The 19,274-nt window shown below is 49.9% G+C and overlaps 1 protein-coding gene across 2 annotated transcripts; it reads right to left on the bottom strand.

The window, feature by feature from the left end:
• Nucleotides 1-3,161: 3,161 nt before the first annotated feature.
• Nucleotides 3,162-18,518, bottom strand: DELE1 (DAP3 binding cell death enhancer 1). Of its 2 annotated transcripts, none has more exons than XM_012749093.2 (13): nucleotides 18,351-18,518; nucleotides 17,664-17,778; nucleotides 17,452-17,569; nucleotides 15,286-15,433; nucleotides 13,835-13,996; nucleotides 13,487-13,575; nucleotides 13,288-13,384; nucleotides 10,073-10,215; nucleotides 8,807-8,965; nucleotides 8,621-8,713; nucleotides 5,929-6,088; nucleotides 4,869-5,108; nucleotides 3,162-3,772 (listed from the first exon to the last, which is right to left on the bottom strand). In XM_012749093.2, the coding sequence occupies exons 1-12, from the start codon at nucleotides 18,379-18,381 to the stop codon at nucleotides 4,870-4,872; spliced, it is 1,554 nt and encodes a 517-aa protein (XP_012604547.1). In that variant the 5' UTR covers nucleotides 18,382-18,518; the 3' UTR covers nucleotides 3,162-3,772; nucleotide 4,869. The 2 variants fall into 2 exon arrangements, with proteins under 2 accessions (XP_012604547.1, XP_075852278.1); XM_075996163.1 differs by lacking the exon at nucleotides 3,162-3,772 and adding an exon at nucleotides 6,251-6,347 and having other exon boundaries at nucleotides 4,971-5,108.
• Between the last annotated feature and the right edge of the window lie 756 nt (nucleotides 18,519-19,274).

The raw sequence follows: 19,274 nt of genomic DNA, 5'->3' as shown, positions 1-19,274 counted from the left end.
AGCTCACAGCAACCTCAAACTCCTGGGCTCAAGCGATCCTACTGCCTCAGCCTCCTGAGGACTACAGCCCTCGTGGGACTACAGGCATGCGCCATCATGCCCAGCTCATTTCTTCTATATATATTTTTAGTTGGTCAATTAATTTCTTTCTATTTTTAGTAGAGACACGGTCTCACTCAGACTGGTTTCGAACTCCTGACCTCGAGCAATCCGCCTGCCTCGGCCTCTCAGAGTGCTAGGATTACAGGCGTGAGCCACCACGCCCAGCCAATTTTTTTTATATATTTTAGTTGTCCAGATAATTTCTATTTTTAGTATAGATGGGGTCTCACTCTTGCTCAATCTGGTCTCCAACCCTGAGCTCAAATGATCCGCCCGCCTCAGCCTCCCAGAGTGCTAGGATTACAGGCGTGAGCCACTGCGCCCGGACAATATCAGGGGTTCTTAACCTGGGGTCCTTGGTTGGGCTTCAGGATCTATGAACCTACTGAATGTATGCAAAATTGAGAGGATATGCATTTTTCTATGGGAAGAAGAAGGTGCTTTCATCAGATTCTCAGAGGGGTCTAGGACCTGAATAAGATTAGGGAGCACTGCAATCCTCTAGGCAGGTCTGCAGCTCTGCCTCCCCGGCACAAGCTGGAGAACTCACGGGTAGAGAGCTGTTCCTGTTCCGAGGCAGCTGAGCTTTCATCGGGGTTGGAGTGTGTGTTTGTGAGTGTCGCTGTTCTCCCCTGTATCATGCGTCCCTCCCGGCATGCTGATGCCAGCACTTTCCCCAGTAACAGCCTGAGAGTGAGACAGTGTGTATGGTGACAGAACTGGGTGTGCTGTACAGGAAGGTTACAGAAACTTCTTGACATCAGCCAAGATGTCAAAGCTGAGACTTTGGACATGCTCAAAACAGTTTCCACCAAGATGGGCTCTGTCCCCTGGGAGACTGAGGGAGCAGGCGAGCCAGCAGGCACTCAGTTAAATGTCGTCTTAATTTGGAAAGCACAGAGGGACATTTTTTATCAATAGTCAGCTGTTCTCCCACACCAAGAGTACAATGTGGTGCTCGCCCAGAGCCTGCGGGCAGCTCAGAGATTGACAGGCAGCCTCCTCATCAGTCACCCAACTTCAGGTTGGCAGCTCACTGACCCTACCTCTCCTCTGGCTGAAACAAGAGTGAGGTGGCAACCACTACCCTTGGGACTCTGGAGAGAACCAAATCCCAAAAAGAGAAGACAGGAAGGGGAGGAGGGAGTCTTAGCACAGGTTCAACCTGGAACATAGTGGGTGCCTGGAAAATAGGTCAGCGTTTTCTAGCCCCTACTAAGTTTTGGGTACAATTGAGGAGTGGGACATGATCAGAAACACCCATTCAACAAACATTTTGTATTTATTGAATAATTACTGAATGCCAAAGGAACACAAAAAACAACAGTGGGAGGAGGGGCTATACAGAATCATTCATTCATTCAAATTATTTAAAATTATTCATGAAAATTATTTAAAGCACCTACTCTGTGCTTGGTAGGCTTGGTAGGCTGGGCATTGGGAGGAGAGGGGACGTGCATATAATCACTCACACATTTGCTGAATAAATATTTACTGAACATCTACTGAGTACCCTTCACTGCACTGGAAATATAGTGAACCCAACAGGCTTATTCTCACAGCAGTGTCAGGTTAGGGAAACTGAAAACAGCATGTCTGGTTAGGGAAACTGAGGCAGTAGAGCTCCACATGAAGGTCTCATTGCTGACAGCACCAGGCCCTGAAACTTAGGCCACCCAGCATCCTGACCCAGGCTGGCCCTGCTGACAGGGCCACCTCCCTGTCCTCCTCGCACATTTCCTCTCAGGGCACTGATGATGAGTCATTAATAATGGAATTTTAATGGCAAAAGCACAGCAGTTCCTGGGCTGGTGAGGCCCATCCCCTGGGGCTGTATCGCAGCCCAGTGACTGAACAGCCGAAGATTTCTGGTCCCTTGGCAATACCTCTCTCACAACTCTTCCATCCTTCCCTCTCCACAAGGAAGGGCCCTTCCTTTTTAAATTGGACAGCTTAAAATATTCCACCCCCACCTCTGGCACCCCAAATCGAAACAGTATTTCACTGCGTAGCAATTAACACGGCCATCACCACAGGACACCCAGTGTCCATGACTGTCTCAACTGCCCCTTGGCCCCAGGCATGGCTAGGAGGAAACCACAATCTGAGAACCTAAAAGGGCAAGCAGGGGGCAGGGGCTGGGGCCCCATGGGGAGGGCAGGTGGTGACGTTTTGCACAGAGGGTGCCCCAGGAAGGCTCAAAAGCAATCTGCTGGGAATTGGGCTCTGTGCTCAGCCCAGTGAGGGGAACACCGGGTTAACCCAGTTCTTTACTGTAGGACTTCTTGGAACCTCGAATATGCTGATGCGTATCATGAATCTATAAAAAGGGGACGTCTGGTGTAGCGTTTCCCAAACTTATTTGACCACAGAAACCTTTTTTTTTGGCAGAGATTAGTGCACTCATGGCTGAAAACCCTGAGCTTTCGCCAAGGCGCACCAGGTCCCTGCCCTGCACGGGCATTGCCTTAAGTGTGAGGATGCTGAACACAAAGAGGAGGTCCCTGCTCCCAAGGAGCGCCACCTGAGGGAGGCAGCCATGTGCAGGACAGCCCTGGAAAGGGAGCAGGGGGCAGGGGAGGCGCTGGAGCTAGAGGCAGCTCAGGCCCCAGGGTGAGAGGAAGGGGCTGGGAAAGTGAGGCAGGGAGCACCCAGAAGCTGGGAGACGTGGGGTGGGCAGCAGAGGCGATAATGGGGGCAATTCCCCCACCCCCCGCAAACCTGCCCACCTTTGAATTGGCCAAGCTGGTTGGTCCTTCCCATTCAAACCGTCAACAGAGGGGGGGGGGCCCTCCATCACTCCACCACCCCAACCCTAAGCACATCTATGCTATTGAACTTGGGCTGACATCCAGAAGCCAGGGAAGAGCTATTCACAAATTCAGTAATTGGACTCATTAGTGTTGACTCAGAAATCATTCTTTTCGAAGTCTCTCTCTTGGAGAAGCTTTTAAGACCCTTTAAATTAGTTAATGGAGAGTTTAGAGATGAGGACGGAGCCTTGGCTTTCAGCTGCCCCGTCTCCCGGCTCTCCCCGGCACACTCAAGGGCGAGAGAGATCAGATAATCCAATATCTTTTATTAAACACACAGACATTTCTGGCATACCTTTCCCAAAAGAGGACCTCAAAATCTGCACTCCCCTGCTCCAAGACTCCCTGTGCTCAGTCTCCATTTACTCTCTCCCAGCAGTAGGATGATAGCGCTTTCACACAAAATTACAGCGTGAACTGGTGGAAAAGAAACGTGGGCCAGCAGTCAGGAGGCCTGGCCCTCATCCTGGCCTGGCGACTCATAAAGCCACGCAACCATCGGCATCCATCACTCTGCCTCCCCGGGCCTAAGCGAGCACCAAGGTCCTCTCTGCAGCGAAATGCCCTTGTGTTTATCCTGCGGGGGGGGGGGGGGGTGGGCACGGCAGTAGACACCCCTGCCCTCGTCTTCAACTGAGGAAACAATATAACAAGTCAAGGTGACATGGCCAGGCAAGTTGCAGAGCCTGAATCTGGGTCTTCACACACTTTCCTCTTCTTTACTGTGCTGGGGCAGGTGCTTAAGGTTTTGGGGAAGGTGGCCGGACAACTGGCCTCTTCTTTGGGACTCAACTGGGCCTCTTCTTTGGTATCTCTCTGAGAACCCACAGTCTCCATCTTTAGGGCTCAAGTGAGGTCTGAAAAAGTCAAGCAGATACATCCAGGGGTTTAGGTAAGAAATTCCTTCCTTTCAAATCAAAGGTGAAATGAAAACAATCGTGAATCCACTGGGATGAACAAAGGCGCACGCTGGAGCTACGGCTGGGGACAGCGTGTTCAGTGTTTCCCAAGTGTCAGCCATTCATGGAACCCTCCCACGATTCTACCACCTCTCCCCTTTTTGATATTTTTCTTTAAATTGCTTGACTGGGTTTTTTTGAGACACAGTCTTGCTCTGTTGCCCAGGCTAGAGTGCAGTGGCATCATTATAATTCACAGCAACCTCAAACTCCCAGGCTCAAGTGATCCTCCCACCTCTCAGCCTCCTAAATAGCTGAGACACAGGCGGGCGCCACCATGCCCAGCATATTTTTAATTTTTAAAAATTTTTTGTAGACATGGGGTCTCACTATGTTGCTTGGGCTGGTCTCAAATTCACAGCCTCAAGCGATCCTTCCACTTCAGCCTCCCAAAGTATTAGGATTACAGGCATTGAGCCACTTCGCCTGGCCCACTATATTTTTGTTAAAGTTAACTTTATCCTAGGCATAACATCTGTAAAACTATAGGTCAATATGCTAGTCACATTTTCATATTATATATTAAATATATAACTATTAAAATAAAAAATATTAATTTGAATACCACCTAAAATCCTCTTGTGAACCATCAGACAGGTGTACATGTCAGACACTGGCAAACAATGGCATAGTTTAAGTGTGAGGAAACTGAGGCATGGGGAGGGCTAAGGTAAGTGATTTGCTCAAAGACAAAGGCTAAGGTGAGGACCAGGGTCTCTGGACTCTTCAGTAGAGTTTTTCTCAGGTCATTGGATGAATCCTTTTGGTGCACAGACCAGAAATGACTGTGAAGGCATCCAAGGATCAGCTGTGAGGCTACCACGTGGGGAAAAGGTCAAAGTCATTTACTAGCTATATACTTGGAATTGCTTGGGAACCTGAGCTCCCACTGGAATTTCTACCCTAGAAAGGGAAACTGACGCTCTATTTTTGTCATCCAACCTCGTGGCCCCCCTGGTTCCTAAGAGGCACCACTAACTGTGTTTGATCTCACCTTAGCCAAAACCCAGTCTTACGAGACTCGTTTCCAAGGGGTAGGGGTGTGGGGCCATAGCCCTGCTGGGGACTCCGGGGCTGGCGCCGAGATGCCCGCTTCTGCAGAGGACGCCAAGGTTCCCTGTGCTCGAGGCGTGCGGGAGGTGGGAGGTTCCTGACAGCAGGGTGTTCAGGCTGCAGAGGGAGGGGCTGGAGAAAGACTTCAGTCCCTTAACTGCCAGGTCGCTGGACCCCGGAGCTACAAGAAGAAGTGAGACCAACTCTTAACTCATGCTATATTCTTTTTTTTTTTTTTTTTTGAGACAGAGTCTTGCTTTGTTGTCCAGGCTAGAGTGAGTGCCGTGGCGTCAGTCTAGCTCACAGCAACCTCAAACTCCTGGGCTTGAGCGATCCTACTGCCTCAGCCTCCCGAGTAGCTGGGACTACAGGCATGTGCCACCATGCCCGGCTAATTTTATATATATATCAGTTGGCCAATTAATTTCTTTCTATTTATAGTAGAGACGGGGTCTTGCTCTTGCTCAGGCTGGTTTTGAACTCCTGACCTTGAGCAATCCGCCTGCCTCGGCCTCCCAGAGAGCTAGGATTACAGGCGTGAGCCACCGCGCCCGGCCTCATGCTATATTCTTGAACTTCTACTTTGAAGCAAGGACTCCTTCAAGGGCTTGGTTCCCTCTGGCCTTGTTAACTCAGCCCAACCCCAGTGGCTCTGGAGCCCTAGCAGGGGAATTCGGACAGCCCCAGGACATTCTCTCCTAAAAAAATCATCAGAGCTGCCACCACTTACTTATTCAATACCTACCACGGTCAGGCTGTGCTAAGCCCTTTACAGCATCTCATTTAACCCTTACAACAACCTAGTGAGTTAGGTCACCCTTACTTCAAGTTCAGTTGACAACTGGAGGTAAAACTCGGGTTTCTCTGACTCCAAAAGCTGTGCTCTTAACCACCACTGGGGGCAGAAAGGACAAGGAGACCAGGGGCTCCTGCCACCACCTTCCCTGTCACAGGGTGCTGATCTCAGGGAGGGATCTGTCGGCTCTGACTTGCATCCGCACCTGCTCTCTCAGTGGAAAAGAGAGCCCGAACCCTCTCCTGGGCAGGCGCGTTTCCCAGAGCCGCGGCCTGCTGGTAACACCGCAGGGCCTCTCGCAGATTCCTCTGCACGCCGAGGCCTTTCTCGTAGCAAATTCCCAAGTGGTACCTGCTCTGTGAGTCCTGAAGGAGAAGAAAATGGACAGATACACACATGCAGAAGCGAGGAACTGAAACGCTGAGGCGGGAGGAAGGCGACGGCAGGCACGCTAGGGCTTATCGTCCGTGCAGGGTCGAGGCCCAGCCCCGCCCGCCCACACACCGAGGGATCCCAGCATGAACTACCTGAGGCCCCGAGCTTGCCCAGCACAGAGGGGACGGGGTCCCTCCACCCAGGGGGATTCCAGCCACAGCAGTGTGGAAGCTTCTCTCGCTGAGCTGGCTGAAAGCATGCAGAAGGGAAGGCTACTTCGGGAAACAGCCCACCAGCTCTGTCCTGACAGAGCAAGGAGGCAGGGTGGAGGGTCAGCTTCCCCAGGGCCCTGCACGCCTTCCTGAAGCTCTGCCTGAGAGGGCTGCAAAGCATAAACCACAGAGCACGTGTTTCTCGGCCTTCAAAAGGCTGAGCCCTTTGCCCACGCCTCTGGGTGCTCTCCTCTCACTGAGATCTGCGCTCTTCCGAGAGGCAGGATCTGGCAGGAGCTGGGCGCCCAGCTGTCCGGCCAGACTGCCTGGGTTCCAATCACGGCTCTGCCACTTACCAGCTGTGTGATCTCAGGCATGTCACTCTACAGCTCAGTGCCTCAGTTTCCTCGCCTATAAACTGGGGATAATAATAGCACCTACCGTATTGGGTTGCTGTATGGATTAAATGTGTTACTATGTGAACACATTTACTAGTGCCTAGCACTGGTGTTCCTAGTGCCCAGACTAATGCTATTGTTATCATCCCCTTTAGTCGCCCCCTTCAGTAATGTCCCCTTCTCTACTGGAACACTGTCATCATAGTCACTCTCTCAACCTATAAAAACCAAACACTGTTGACTCCCAACCATGGTCTCACTTCTTTACCACCCTTCACAGTCAAATTGCAAATTTCCAGTCAAATTTCTGGACAGGCTGAACCCTCACTTCTGTAACATGCAGGCTACGGGCCAGGTTACGACACACCTGACCCTGCCACGCTACTTGGTGCAAACCCAGGAAGACACTATTACCCGTGGGGTAGATAAGTGTGACGTCTGTGTCCAACACACTGTCACATAACAGGTGACAGACACCCCTCTGTGCACTGTCCTCTTAGCATGCCAGTCTGATTAAAGCGGGCCAGGCTGCCCCCGGGCTTGGCCAGCACAGAGACTCGCAGGATCGCCCAGCCCGAGGAAGCTCTGTGGGGCTATTTCAAGGAAAGGCAGGCACAGAGGCCAGCACTGACTGGGGACTTTGGTCTCATATGGCAGCTACTATAAATATTTTGGGCAATACGGAGTGGACAAGGAAAAGTATTCTCATGCCCAAGAGTTCAATGAAGCTATCAGTTTGGCCAAAAAACAGAGGAAGCAGTCGCTACCCACATAGGGAAATTATAGTACGTGCATATCGCTTACTTCAATCCAGGACTCTGGGTTCTTCAAGATGCAACTCAAAAAACATGCTGGTCAAAAACACTTGAGGAATACAGCAAACCACAGATTGCCTTCACAGTGACATAAAGCTTTGAGATTTCCTACATTAAAGATAACTGTTTAACTCAGTATTTCCCAAATCCAACTAACCATTTTTTCCCTTCACATTATTTATAAATGTCCCGTGGAACTAATGCTCCACGGAACAAACTCTGGGTCCTACTGCCTGAGTGCCAATGCCCCCAGTTCACAGATGAGACATCCCTACTGCCCAAACTGCTGAGTGTCTCCACCTCATGTGTCTTCTGACTTCTCCGGGCTTCTGCCACTGGTAATGATGCACTTTTCAGGTGCACAGCTTACAGAGTGCTCTCACACCTGTCATCTACCTAGATTTCGATCCTCACGACAGCGCTGTGAAGTAGTGGACAGGCAAGGAAGGCATGGAACACTGTCATCATAGTCACTCTCTCAACCTAAAAAAACCAAACACTGTTGACTCCCAACCATGGTCTCACTTCTTTACCACCCTTCATAGTCAAATTGCAAATTTCCAGTCAAATTTCTGGACAGGCTGAACCCTCACTTCTGTAACATGCAGGCTACGGGCCAGGTTACGACACACCCGACCCTGCCACGCTGCTTGGTGCAAACCCAGGAAGACACTATTACCCGTGGGGTAGATAAGTGTGACGTCTGTGTCACACTTATTATGCCCACTTTAAAGGCAAGGAAACAGGTTTGAATCAAGAAATGACTGGGCCCAGCAGTGTGCAGGTGAATCTTTAACCACTGGCTCTCCAGAGGGCAAAAGCCCTGCTTTATAGCATTCAGCAACTCTGTGGTGCAAATACTCCCACCACAGAAGATTCTAAGCCACCAAGAGCTCTCGCAGCCTGGTGTGGAGCAGCTCCAGCACACCACTGGGCCTGCGCAAGGGCACACAGTAGGTCAGCAAGAGCCAAGGCTGGAAGCCAGCCCAATGCTCCTATCAAACCATCTTCTAAGCACAGAACTCAGTGCCAGTTCCCTAACCCCTCCTCTTATCAAACTCAGTCCCCAACGTGCCTGGATACTAGAGATCGCATACCCCATTGCTGGCTGCAAGCCAAAGATACTTCACAGCTCTCTGCTCGTCCAGGTACGGCTCCTTGGTGAAAAGCACTCCGAGGAAAGCCTGGGCCTATGGTCAAGGAGGAAGGAACAAAGGCATGTGGTCACTTTCAGGCTCCACACGCCCCAGGGACCTGGGACGGGCCCTGCCAATGGCACTCACCTCTCTCAAGCCCGAGTCTGCAGCCTGCCTCAGCATGGACACCGCCCTCTGCTGCTCAGGGCCCCACGAGGGGGCCAGGTCCCGCAGCAGGCACCTGGCACAGCGGTACTGAGCCAGGCTGTGGCCCTGGCTGGCAGCCAACTGGTAATAAAGGACCGCCTGGGGCAAAGGGAGAGACACCCCGTCAGCTGGTAACTCTGTAAGCACTTTCGTCTTTGTGTGAAATTTGAAAAAATTATTTTAATTAAATAATACATAAGCATTATAGATTAGTCAGAAAATTCAGATAAGCCAAAATTTAAAAATATAAAACAAAAATAGAAACATAAAATCCCAAGAAATCCTGCCTCCTAAGGATCATTCTCTGTTAAAATTTTAGTATACAGCTTTGCAAATTTCTTCCCACATATATATGTGTTATATACACACACATATACATTATATATATATTCACACACATATTTAAGTGTGTATATATAGAGAGAACTGGATCATACTATACTATTTTGCAACCTATTTTTTTACTTAGCAATACACTATGAATGTCTTTCCTTGCCAATAAATATAGATCTAGCACATCATTTTTAAGGCCAAATACAAATATAGATGTAATTAACCAGTTTTCCTTCTCCCCTAAGCTGGCATGCAATGGCCCAATCACAGCCCACTGTAACCTCAAACTCCTGGGCTCAAGCAATCCTCCTGCCTTAGCCTCCCAAGTAGCTGGGACTACAGGGGTGAATCACCATGCCCCGCTAACTTTTTAATTTTTTTGTCGAGATGAATCTTACTATGTTGTCCAGGCTAGTCTTGAATTCCTGGCCTTAAGTGATCCTCCCAAAATGCTGGGATTATAGGTGTGAGCCACTGTGCCCAATCATAACTAGTTTTCTATTGAAAGAACCTTAATCTGCTTTCCGTTTTTTTGCCTTCATACAACTCTTAGAAATACATTCTTATATATAACCTGTTTGTGTACTTATCCTACTTCTTAAAACTGAATTAATCCATTCACCATAGTGCTGGTCTAGCCTCTGAGGATATAATTGCAAAGAAGAGAGGCAAAATCCCTGTCCTCCCTGAGTTTTCAGTCTAAATTCCCAGAAGCTAGAGTTTCTTCCTCATTTTCCCCTCGAAGCTGGGCTGGAACCAAGTGGTGGAGAGAAGCTGAACTTTCCCCCATCCCTGCCCACTACTCATTTCCAGAGATCACTCTGGGCAGCCCCTACAGGGTACAGGCCTGGGGCAGGGGAGTAGGTGCAGTACCTTGCTAATGTCCCTGGGGGTGCCCCTGCCATGCTCATGACACAACCCCGTGTTGTATTGTGCTTTGCTGTAGCCCCGGTCTGCAGCTTTCTTGAAGTAAGAAAAGCCTGCCGTGTAGTCCCCGTTCCTCATGTTCTGTGTCCCTGTAAGAAAGCACAGGGCACAAACACTCACAGCTTTCTCTGCGAACTTCCCCATATCCTCAGCCAGATACCTATAGGTTCATCTTCTGATCCCAGACTCCTTCCTTCCTTTTTTTTTTTTTTTTTTTTTTGAGACAGTCTTGCTAGAGTGCCATGGCATCAGCCTAGCTCACAGCAACCTCAAACTCCCTGGCTCATGTGATCCTCCTGCCTCAGCCTCCTGAGTAGCTGGGGACTACAGGCATGTGCCACCATGCCTGGCAACATGACTACAGGAGTGTGTCTGCCACCATCTTTTTTTCTATTTTTAGTAGAGATGGGGTCTTGCTCTTGCTCAGGCTGGTCTCAAACTCCTGACCTCAAGCAATCCTCCTGCCTCCACCTCCCAGAGTGCTAGGATTAGAGGCATGAGCCACCACACCTGAGCCTTCCTTCCTTTTTTGTGTTAGACACTTTGCATATATTCCTATCCTCTGAATATTTCACTGGTTTGGCACCTACGTTAGTGGGCTCTGCCCTCCTATAAACATTCCTCCACCTCTTGGTAATAGCTTCCAGATTCACCTTGGGGAACAACCCCTCCCCCAGTCTGTCAATCAGTGTGCCCACACTCTTCCCAGCCAAGGAGACTCTCAGGAATCTGAATCTTGATCTTGTTGGGACAAGGAGAGAAAACAGTCCTTGTAGGTTTATTCTAATAGCAATAGTCTGAAGATACAGTCTATCGCATGTTGCCCACTGGGTCTCTGGAGCTTCCCTGATTTCTGTCCTTTCAGAGGCTCAGCAGGTCAATAAATCCTGGTAGATTCCTTCTGTGCTTAAGTTAGCCAGAGTACATTTAGGCTGCTTGTATCCAGCAAACCTTAACTGATACAAGTGATACTGCTAATTCTGTTTCATGAGGAAACTGGAAGTGGTGATATAAGACAGCCAAGATCTGAATGCAGGAACATCCAACTCGAAGGCCCAAGCTCTTTTCATTGTCCAAACAAAAGGGAAATAGGAAAAGAGCAGGGCACAGCCAATTCTCAACTCTAAGTCTTTGCTCAAACTGCCTCTCCGGCCTGGGATCTCTCTTTCTGCCTCCACCATCAGGCCTCCTACCTTGTTTCTGCTCTAGAAACTTCAGACCACACTCAGGCTTTACTTTTTTGGCTCTTACTTAATATACCAAGCCTTTTTCTATGAACTAAATTGTTTCAAGAGTACAAGTCCTGTCTCCTCAATTAGACTGCAAAATCCTGGAGGCAGAAACAGAAAAAGAATGTAGAAGAAATAACTGCATAGGATGAAAGCTCTATACAAATGCAAAATATGATTATGGCTTCTGCTCCCTTTGTGTTCTGCCACAGTGCTCAGCACTTGCTGAATAAATGAATATGTGAATGAAGGAATGGGTAAGAAAATTCTGAGAAGAGCCTGTCGGCCCATCAAAATCACAAAAAGCTAATGAAGTAGAAGCCAGGTTCCATTCAGCCACCAGGGAATTACATAAAGCTGCCTCCCTGCTGCCTGAACACTTACTGACCAGGGTTGACAGAGCCCTCTGTCCTTGAGGAGAAGAGTAAAGAGGGCAAAGGATCCCACCCTGTCCCCATTCCCCACCTGGCTCCACTGAAATACCCTAATCCAGCTCTTCTTCCCAGTCTCCTCTTCCTCTGGCCTAGACCACCCCTCCATCCTGTTTTGCTCAGCTCTCAGTAACATCTCCTACTACCTGGCCTCCCGTTTCCCCTCTAGCACCGCTACAATCCACGTGTGTCTATACAACAGCCAGAAAGATCTTCAGAAAAGTAAATCAGATCATGTTACTGCCCAGCTTCCTGCCCCTGCTTAAAGCCCTCCAATGCCTTCTTGTCTCACCTAGATAATCCACACTCTTTACCTTGGCTCAGAAGACCTCACCTGATCTGGCCCCTGCCTGCTCCTCTGACTTCATCTCCTTCCACTCTTCCTGAGATCCCTAATCTCCAGCCACACTCCCCTTTGCCTTTTTCCTTTAACGTTCAAAATTCAATCCTGCCACAGGAACTTTGCACTGCTGTTCCCTCCACTTGGAAAGCTCTTTCTCCGGATGGAAACAAGAATGGCTTGTTTTGTTAGTCAAGTCTTAGCTCAAGGCTCTTCCCTTCAGTGAAGACTTCCAAGTCCAAAGGTGCTCCTTGCCCAAGTCACTAACACATCCCCTTGTTTTATTTTCTTCATAACATTTATCACCATCTGAAATTCTTTTTGTTTGCCAATGTATTGTTTTTCACTCCTTCAACTCACGTGTCAGTTCCCTGAGAGTAAGAACTTTGTCTTGTGAATCACTACATCTCTAGCACCTAAAGCAGGGCCTAGCAAAAGGTAAATGCTCAATTTGTTCCAAATGAATCCCAGCCTTTCACCCATCTGCCCACTAGAATCCAAAAGATGCTTCCCGGAGTCTGGGTCTCCACATTAGAAGGCCTGAAACTTGAGCCAAGTCACTATGGAGACCAGAATAAATGGCGGAGGGGCATCAGGAGTCTGCAGATATGGGCAAGAGGTTCCTATTCACACACTCGAGGGCCTGCTCTAAACTTTCCTACGTGTGGCAGCCAATGCCAGGTGTCCTCTAAGATTTATTTCCTCCTTCTTACATAATAACAGAAGTTTCAGGTCAGCACATAGTTATTCGGATAAAGATGACATTTCCAGCCTCCTCTGTGACTGGGTGTGGTCACAAGCCTACATTCAGGACAAAGATCTGTGTAACTTCTAGGTCATGTCCTTAAAGTCCCTAAAGGAGTGGTCCTTTAGCCTCCCCACCCTCTTCCTTCCAGCTGGCTCGAGTATGGGTACGAGGGCAGGAGCTGGAACAGCCAAACTGGAGCTCAATGTGGGAGGCAGTTCTAAGAATGGCAGACACACTTGAATAAGAAAGGGTCTCTGACACCACTGAGCCACCAAGCCCGATTTGGTCTACCAACCTGGGAGAAAACAAAATCTCTCTTATTTAAACCATTCCCCATTCTGACTGTATTTGACCCACCCATACCCTTTCCAATTGTCCATCCTCCTGCCTTGAGGCAGGATCCATTCAGTTACCCAGGAAGTTGAAAGCGAGGGAAACACTGAGCTGGAGGAGCTGCTGAATGGAAGTCACGGCCTCCTCGAGGGAAAGAGTTTTTGATGTATCTTGTTCCTGGGGAAGGAATACGAAGACTCATCAAGGGATGGTTCCCCGGGATTGCCACTTGCCCAAGAGAACGTTACAGGGTTCTGGGTGGCCAACTCTGGATAATACCTTCTTTGCACTAGTGGGCTGAGGCTGGACTGGTTTTGCCTTGGACTCGAAGCTACTGCTGGCGTGCAAGAAGCCCAAATCACTGGGATCTGCAAGGGAAGGGCCGACACCCAGCCAGGACAAAGGAGAAAGCTGTTACTTCTTTTCTCCTCCTCTCCCAGGCTACCCAGGCTCTCCATCCGGCACCCTTGCCAAGAACCAAAATACGCTAAACCATCCCAGAAGGCATGGGACCTCACAGGAATGACAATTCCCTTATCTGGGAATATGCAGCAGCCAACGTCCATCTGCCCAACTTCCCCGCCAAGACCCCCTGCCTTCTGCCAACTCTGCAAGGTGGGGACATACCTTCCTCAGAGGGGTCCCAAGGACCAGCTGCTCTCAAGGAGCTACGTGAGGAGAAGCTCTCGGGCTGAGCTGAGGGTTCGTCCTGGCCCAGCCTGGGTTCCCTGTGGCCAGTGTGCCTGGGAGCTGGGCCGTCAGGGCTGGGGAGAATGTGCCGCTGCAGTGCTGTGGAGAGCCAGCAAGAGTAGTCAGGTCAGAAGGGGGTCAGTGCAGCCTGCTCGGGCTTGACTGAGTCCTCCCTCGAGTTTTAGAGACCTAGGAAGAAGTCTGAACCACCTGTGACACTTCCTTCACGCTCCTCCTCCTCCTCTATTTCCTTGGCTGGTTTCCCTCCACAGGGGTCTGGAGGGGCCTGTATTTATGCTAATCTCCTACCCTGAGCATCAGCCACTCCTCCGCTTAAATTCTTCCAGTAGCAGGGAGGCATCTACCCTGGTCACTGTTGTAGCCCCACTACCTAGCACTTCCTTTGATGGTGATATCAATAATGATTATCATCATCATAGTAAGGACAAGAACTAATACTTAAACTAGTAATTACTGAGCACTTACTATGTGCCAGGCATTGTTCTAAGTCCTTGACATGTATTAACTTTTTTTTTTCTTTGAGAGAGTCTAGCTTTGTTGCCCAGCCTAGCTCACAGCAACCTCAGACACCTGGGCTCAAGCGATCCTTCCGCCTCAGCCTCCCGAGCAGCTGGGACTATGGGCATGCGCCACCATGCCCGGCTAATTTTTTCTATATATATTAGTTGGCCAATTAATTTCTTTCTACTTATAGTGGAGACGGGGTCTTGCTCATGCTCAGGCTGGTTTCAAATTCCTGACCTCGAGCAATCCACCCACCTCAGCCTCCCAGAGTGCTAGGATTACAGGCGTGAGCCACCGTGCCCAGCTGACATGTATTAACTTATTTAGTCCTTCCAAGAAACCTATGGGGGTGGGTTTTATTGCCCCATTTTATAGATGAAGCCATTGAGGCACAGGGAAGTTAAAATTGACTTGTTCAGGGTCACAAGACTAGCATGCAGCAGTTCTGGGGCTTCAACCCTCACCATCTGACTCTAGATCCTCAACTGCTAGGCTGTATTACCTCTATCATGGCATATAATAGGTACTCAATAAAGATTCATTTATTGATGAATGACTAAATGACCAGAGAATGACCTAACTGGCTGACAGCTGGACAGGAAGCCACCCCCAGGATCTAAAGTAGTCTGGACTTACGGGGCTCCCTCCACAGGGGGTAATGGGAGGACATGGAAAGACACTGAGGAGCAGGTGTGGCTCACACCCTGGGTGGACAGAACTTCCCCCCATTCCCCTTCCTCTGAGTTCAGATAGGAAAGGCAAGGAGCTGCTGATGGTTCTTTTCCTGAGGTGTGTCCAGAGATGCTTCCTGGCCCAGAGAAACTCCCAGCCCAACCCTCCTGTCCCCAGGACTGAGAACTCACAGAAGCATGGGTGCCACAAGGGAAATGACAGGAAACGGTCCAGAGGACTGTGCCAAGAGCAGTGTTCCACTCGCCGAGGTCCTGCTGGCAGGGATGCCTGGAAGTGGATCTGCCTTGCCAGCTGCAGGGCCAGCACAGCCAGAGTGCCCTGGGAAAGACAGCGCATTAGGGACACAGTCTTCCACCGGTCAACTCCTTCAGACCTGGCCTTCAGCTCAACCATCCCTGGGAAGCCGGGCTGGGGCAGCTCCCCTACTATGTACTGTCATAGCACCCAAACTTCTCTTCCGGAGCCTGATGCCACTGGTACTTAAACTATCATCTCTGCAATCACTCATCTAAGGTTTGTCTTTCCTGTTAGTCTCTAAACATGATGAGGGCAGGAGCCATGTATGTTTTGGTCACCAATGTATCCCTGGTTCCCAGTACAGTGCTAAGATATAGTAGGGACCCAACAGACACATGCTGAATAAATGCACGAGTGACTGACTGAATAAACAAAGTCTAAGCAGGCAAAAAGATGACGTGGTAGGTTGGGACTTAGCTGCAAATGCAGCAACAAGTCAGAGTTCCCCATCAGGCTCACTCTCCAGTCTGGAACAGCCCTTTCCCTTCCCCCAGCCAGGCCGCCCCACCACACACATCTACAGGTGTTTCTCCTCTATCAGGTCTGCAGAAGACCTGAGCTAGCTCCGATCCCAGTGACTGCCTGGCTTTCCCTGCCTCCACCTGTGCTGTGCTCAGGAAGAGACACCCAGGTACTTATTTGTTGCAACAGGCACTGCATAACGTGGCAAATAAGACAGACATAGTCTCTGCCCTCAGGAAGTTTATATCTTGCCTTGAAAGAGAAAGACAAAATCCAAGTACACAGAGAAATAAACATAATAACTATCAATTATGGTAAATGCCAATAAGAGACAAATCAGGGGGTTACATAGAGCATGAGAGGGAGGACTGACAAGATAAGCAGTCAGGGAAAGCATGTCTGTGAGGGTGAGTGTGAGCTAAGGCCAGAAGAGAAGGTACCTAATAATAAACAGCATTATTTATTAATATAAAGTATTATGCATGCATTATCATGTGTAATCCTTACAAAAATCTTGCTAGGGAAATATAATCTTCATTATATAGATGAGGAAACTCAGGCTCTAAAATGTTAGGTTACATGGTTAAGGTCACACAGGTGTTAAGTGGGGGAGCTGGATTTAACTCTAGAGTTCACGCTTTACTGCTTCACTGCTGCACCTACTATGACTTGTAAAAGCACCTAGTTCAGACCCTAGCCCATAATAGTTGCTCAGTAAATATTCGTTGAATCTGATCTATAAAGTCAGATGCTTGGTGGTGAACACTAGATCCGACTGGGCAGAATCTTTGCCTTTCAGGTCTTGGTAAAAGCTCTGCTTATAAGGTATTCTGAAAGAAGTTGGCACACATATCACTCTCACGTCTGTCACATCTCCTCCCTGCTGCTTTCATGCTGTGTACTTTGGGCAAGTGACTTGACCTCTCTAGGACTCAGTTTTCTCATGTGTAAATTGGTGTCATTAGAAGAGCTAAGCCTGAGATATCTCCACGACGGGGACACCTCTCTCTGGGAGATGTGCACTAGGGGCATAAGACGCTGGAGAAGGATGAGTTTTCCCATTTTGCCAGAGAAGATCTGTGCCCTAGGGCAGTCCCACAGTGAGTGGGACTTTTTGGAGCTGGACCTGGATTCCAGAAGTCCTGATACTATCCCTGGGCTCTGTCACTGCTGCTTGTAAGAAAGGGTCTGCACACAAGCTGTCCCCAATGCTATCGATACTTTTTGTTCTTTATATTAATAAACAATGCTATTTATTATTATTTATTATAAGCTTCATGAAGGCAAGAATGTATCCACCTTGTTCTCTGCTATGTTCCTAAGGCCTAGCAAAAATGTGTGGCTCAGAGAAGGTGTTAAATAAAAGTTTACCAAATGAAATGAGAAATAAATACGTGGCAGGGAGAAGGGTGGGAGGGAGAGCAGCAATATCGCCCTGAATCTGCTCTAATGCTATGGGTTACTCATTGTGTGGACACAATGATGCCCTAGCTCTTGTTTCTAGGTTAGACTATACTTCCATGCAGGATCATTCTCATCCACGCTGAAGGTCAAGGACAGGGCTGCGGAAGCCTTACCCATGATATGGCGTCCCACAGGGTGTTTGGTGAGACATGGGCTGACTTCCATTGGAAGGCATCTTTCCATCCATGGGACCTTGGACCACTGCTCCTGCCTGGGCCCTGGGGACCCGACCTAGATGATGCAATAAGAGCTGTCAAGTTCTGTCCAAAATGAAGGCAGAGGGAAGCCAGGGGAAGAGATGGATGACAGAATGGCAGTATCTCACCTGTCAAGGTTGGGCACAGGGACCAGCAGGGTGGAGGAGGTAGCCTGAGGCCCATCTGGGCTGGTGGACTTGGCCGTCACCCCCCGAAGGCTGGGTCCCAGCAGACGGGGAAGAGCTGTGCGGAGCAACAAGGATTAGTTATCTCACCAGGAATGGGAGTGAGGCAAAGGCTGCCCCAACAATCTTCTCTCTGACCTGGGACGGAGCCCCACCAGAATTTCTCAGGGTAGAGTATCTATCTACATTTTGAAAAAGCTCCCACGTGATTCTGATGCCTTCCTACAGCTGCCAACCATTGTTCTAAGATGACCAGACACTCACACACACACTCTCGCCCAATGAATGGGGCGCTTTGGTTCTAAACTCCTCCTCTCTACACTGGCTCTGCTTACTCCATTCGCTTCCAGTCGTCTTTCATTCGCTCCGCCCACCATCTCCTGCCATTTGACTCCTCCCCCTTTCAACAGCCCCACCCATACCCTTGAAGCTAAGCTCCACCCTCCACTCGTCAGCCCCTACCACAGCTCAAATGCCGCCAGTCCCTGACGTCTTGGCCCCGCCCCTTTAAGGCCCCGCCCCTCCGCGCTAAGCCCGCTCGCCTTAGCTTCGGCTGGTTTCTCCCGCCCGCCCCCACCTCCACTTCCGCCTCAGCGGCCCCAGGACGCTCGCTGCTCGGACGCCCCTCACCTCGGCCCAGCAGTCCCGGGAGGCGCCACATGTTGTTGCTAGCACCATAGAGAGCTTGCAGCCGCAAGAGCGGAGCCAAGCCACGGGACAGCGGCTAGAGCGGCCGCTGCGGAGCCCCGAGTGGCCGAGTCCCCAAGGAAGCCCTCAGCCAGCCAATTAGAAAGGCGCCTGGCCGGAAAGACGGCGCTCAGCGAGAGGAAGTGGGGGGTGTGGGCGTGTTTTGGGCTAGCGGGGAGGTGAACTGCGACAAGGGCATGGGGATGTGGGCCCAGCTGCCCGTGGGAGAGGTGTGCTTTGCCGCGCCCACGCAGAAGCTGGGGTGGCCGGTGGGGAGGCGGAACCGCTTAGAAGCAGGGCCACTGAGAAGCGGGCCCAGAGCTGCTTCGGTGGGGCGGGCACCGTGGTGCCGAGAAGGAGGAAGAGGCTTCCTCAGGCCCGGAGGCTTGAGGAGGTGGGCGTATCCAAGCTCCGCGGGTGGAGGAGAGGACCCCTAGGGTCCAACTAAAGAAGCCAGTGGTCCGACCCTTCCGTCCAAGGCCATCATCTGCTTAGATGCTCTGCCCTGCCCGAATGCGTAGGCGGTGAGAAGCTGCGCAGGACAGGATTTTCATTCCGGAGTTTTAACTCTGGCTCACATTCGTCTTACTGTGTAGGCTCAGACTGACCCCCTCTTCCCTTTTCTGGGCCTCAGTCTGTGCCACGATAGGGTCAAATGGAACGCCTGGTCTTGAGTTGCTCCTTTCAAAATACCAGAGGAGACAGCACTCACATCCACCAACACGCACCCTGTTAATCAGACTACTCATCTTCAGACCTAGCCAATGTGTTTATGGTCTTTTGTGGAAAAGAATAGTTCCTCACTTAAATCCATGAAATAAAGGAGTTCACATTGAAATGGAAGGTGTTTATTTAGACTTTCTCCCT

This window comes from Microcebus murinus, chromosome 21, assembly GCF_040939455.1.
Source record: "Microcebus murinus isolate Inina chromosome 21, M.murinus_Inina_mat1.0, whole genome shotgun sequence".
Lineage (NCBI taxonomy): Eukaryota > Metazoa > Chordata > Mammalia > Primates > Cheirogaleidae > Microcebus > Microcebus murinus.
This window is presented reverse-complemented; position numbering and strand designations above follow the sequence as displayed.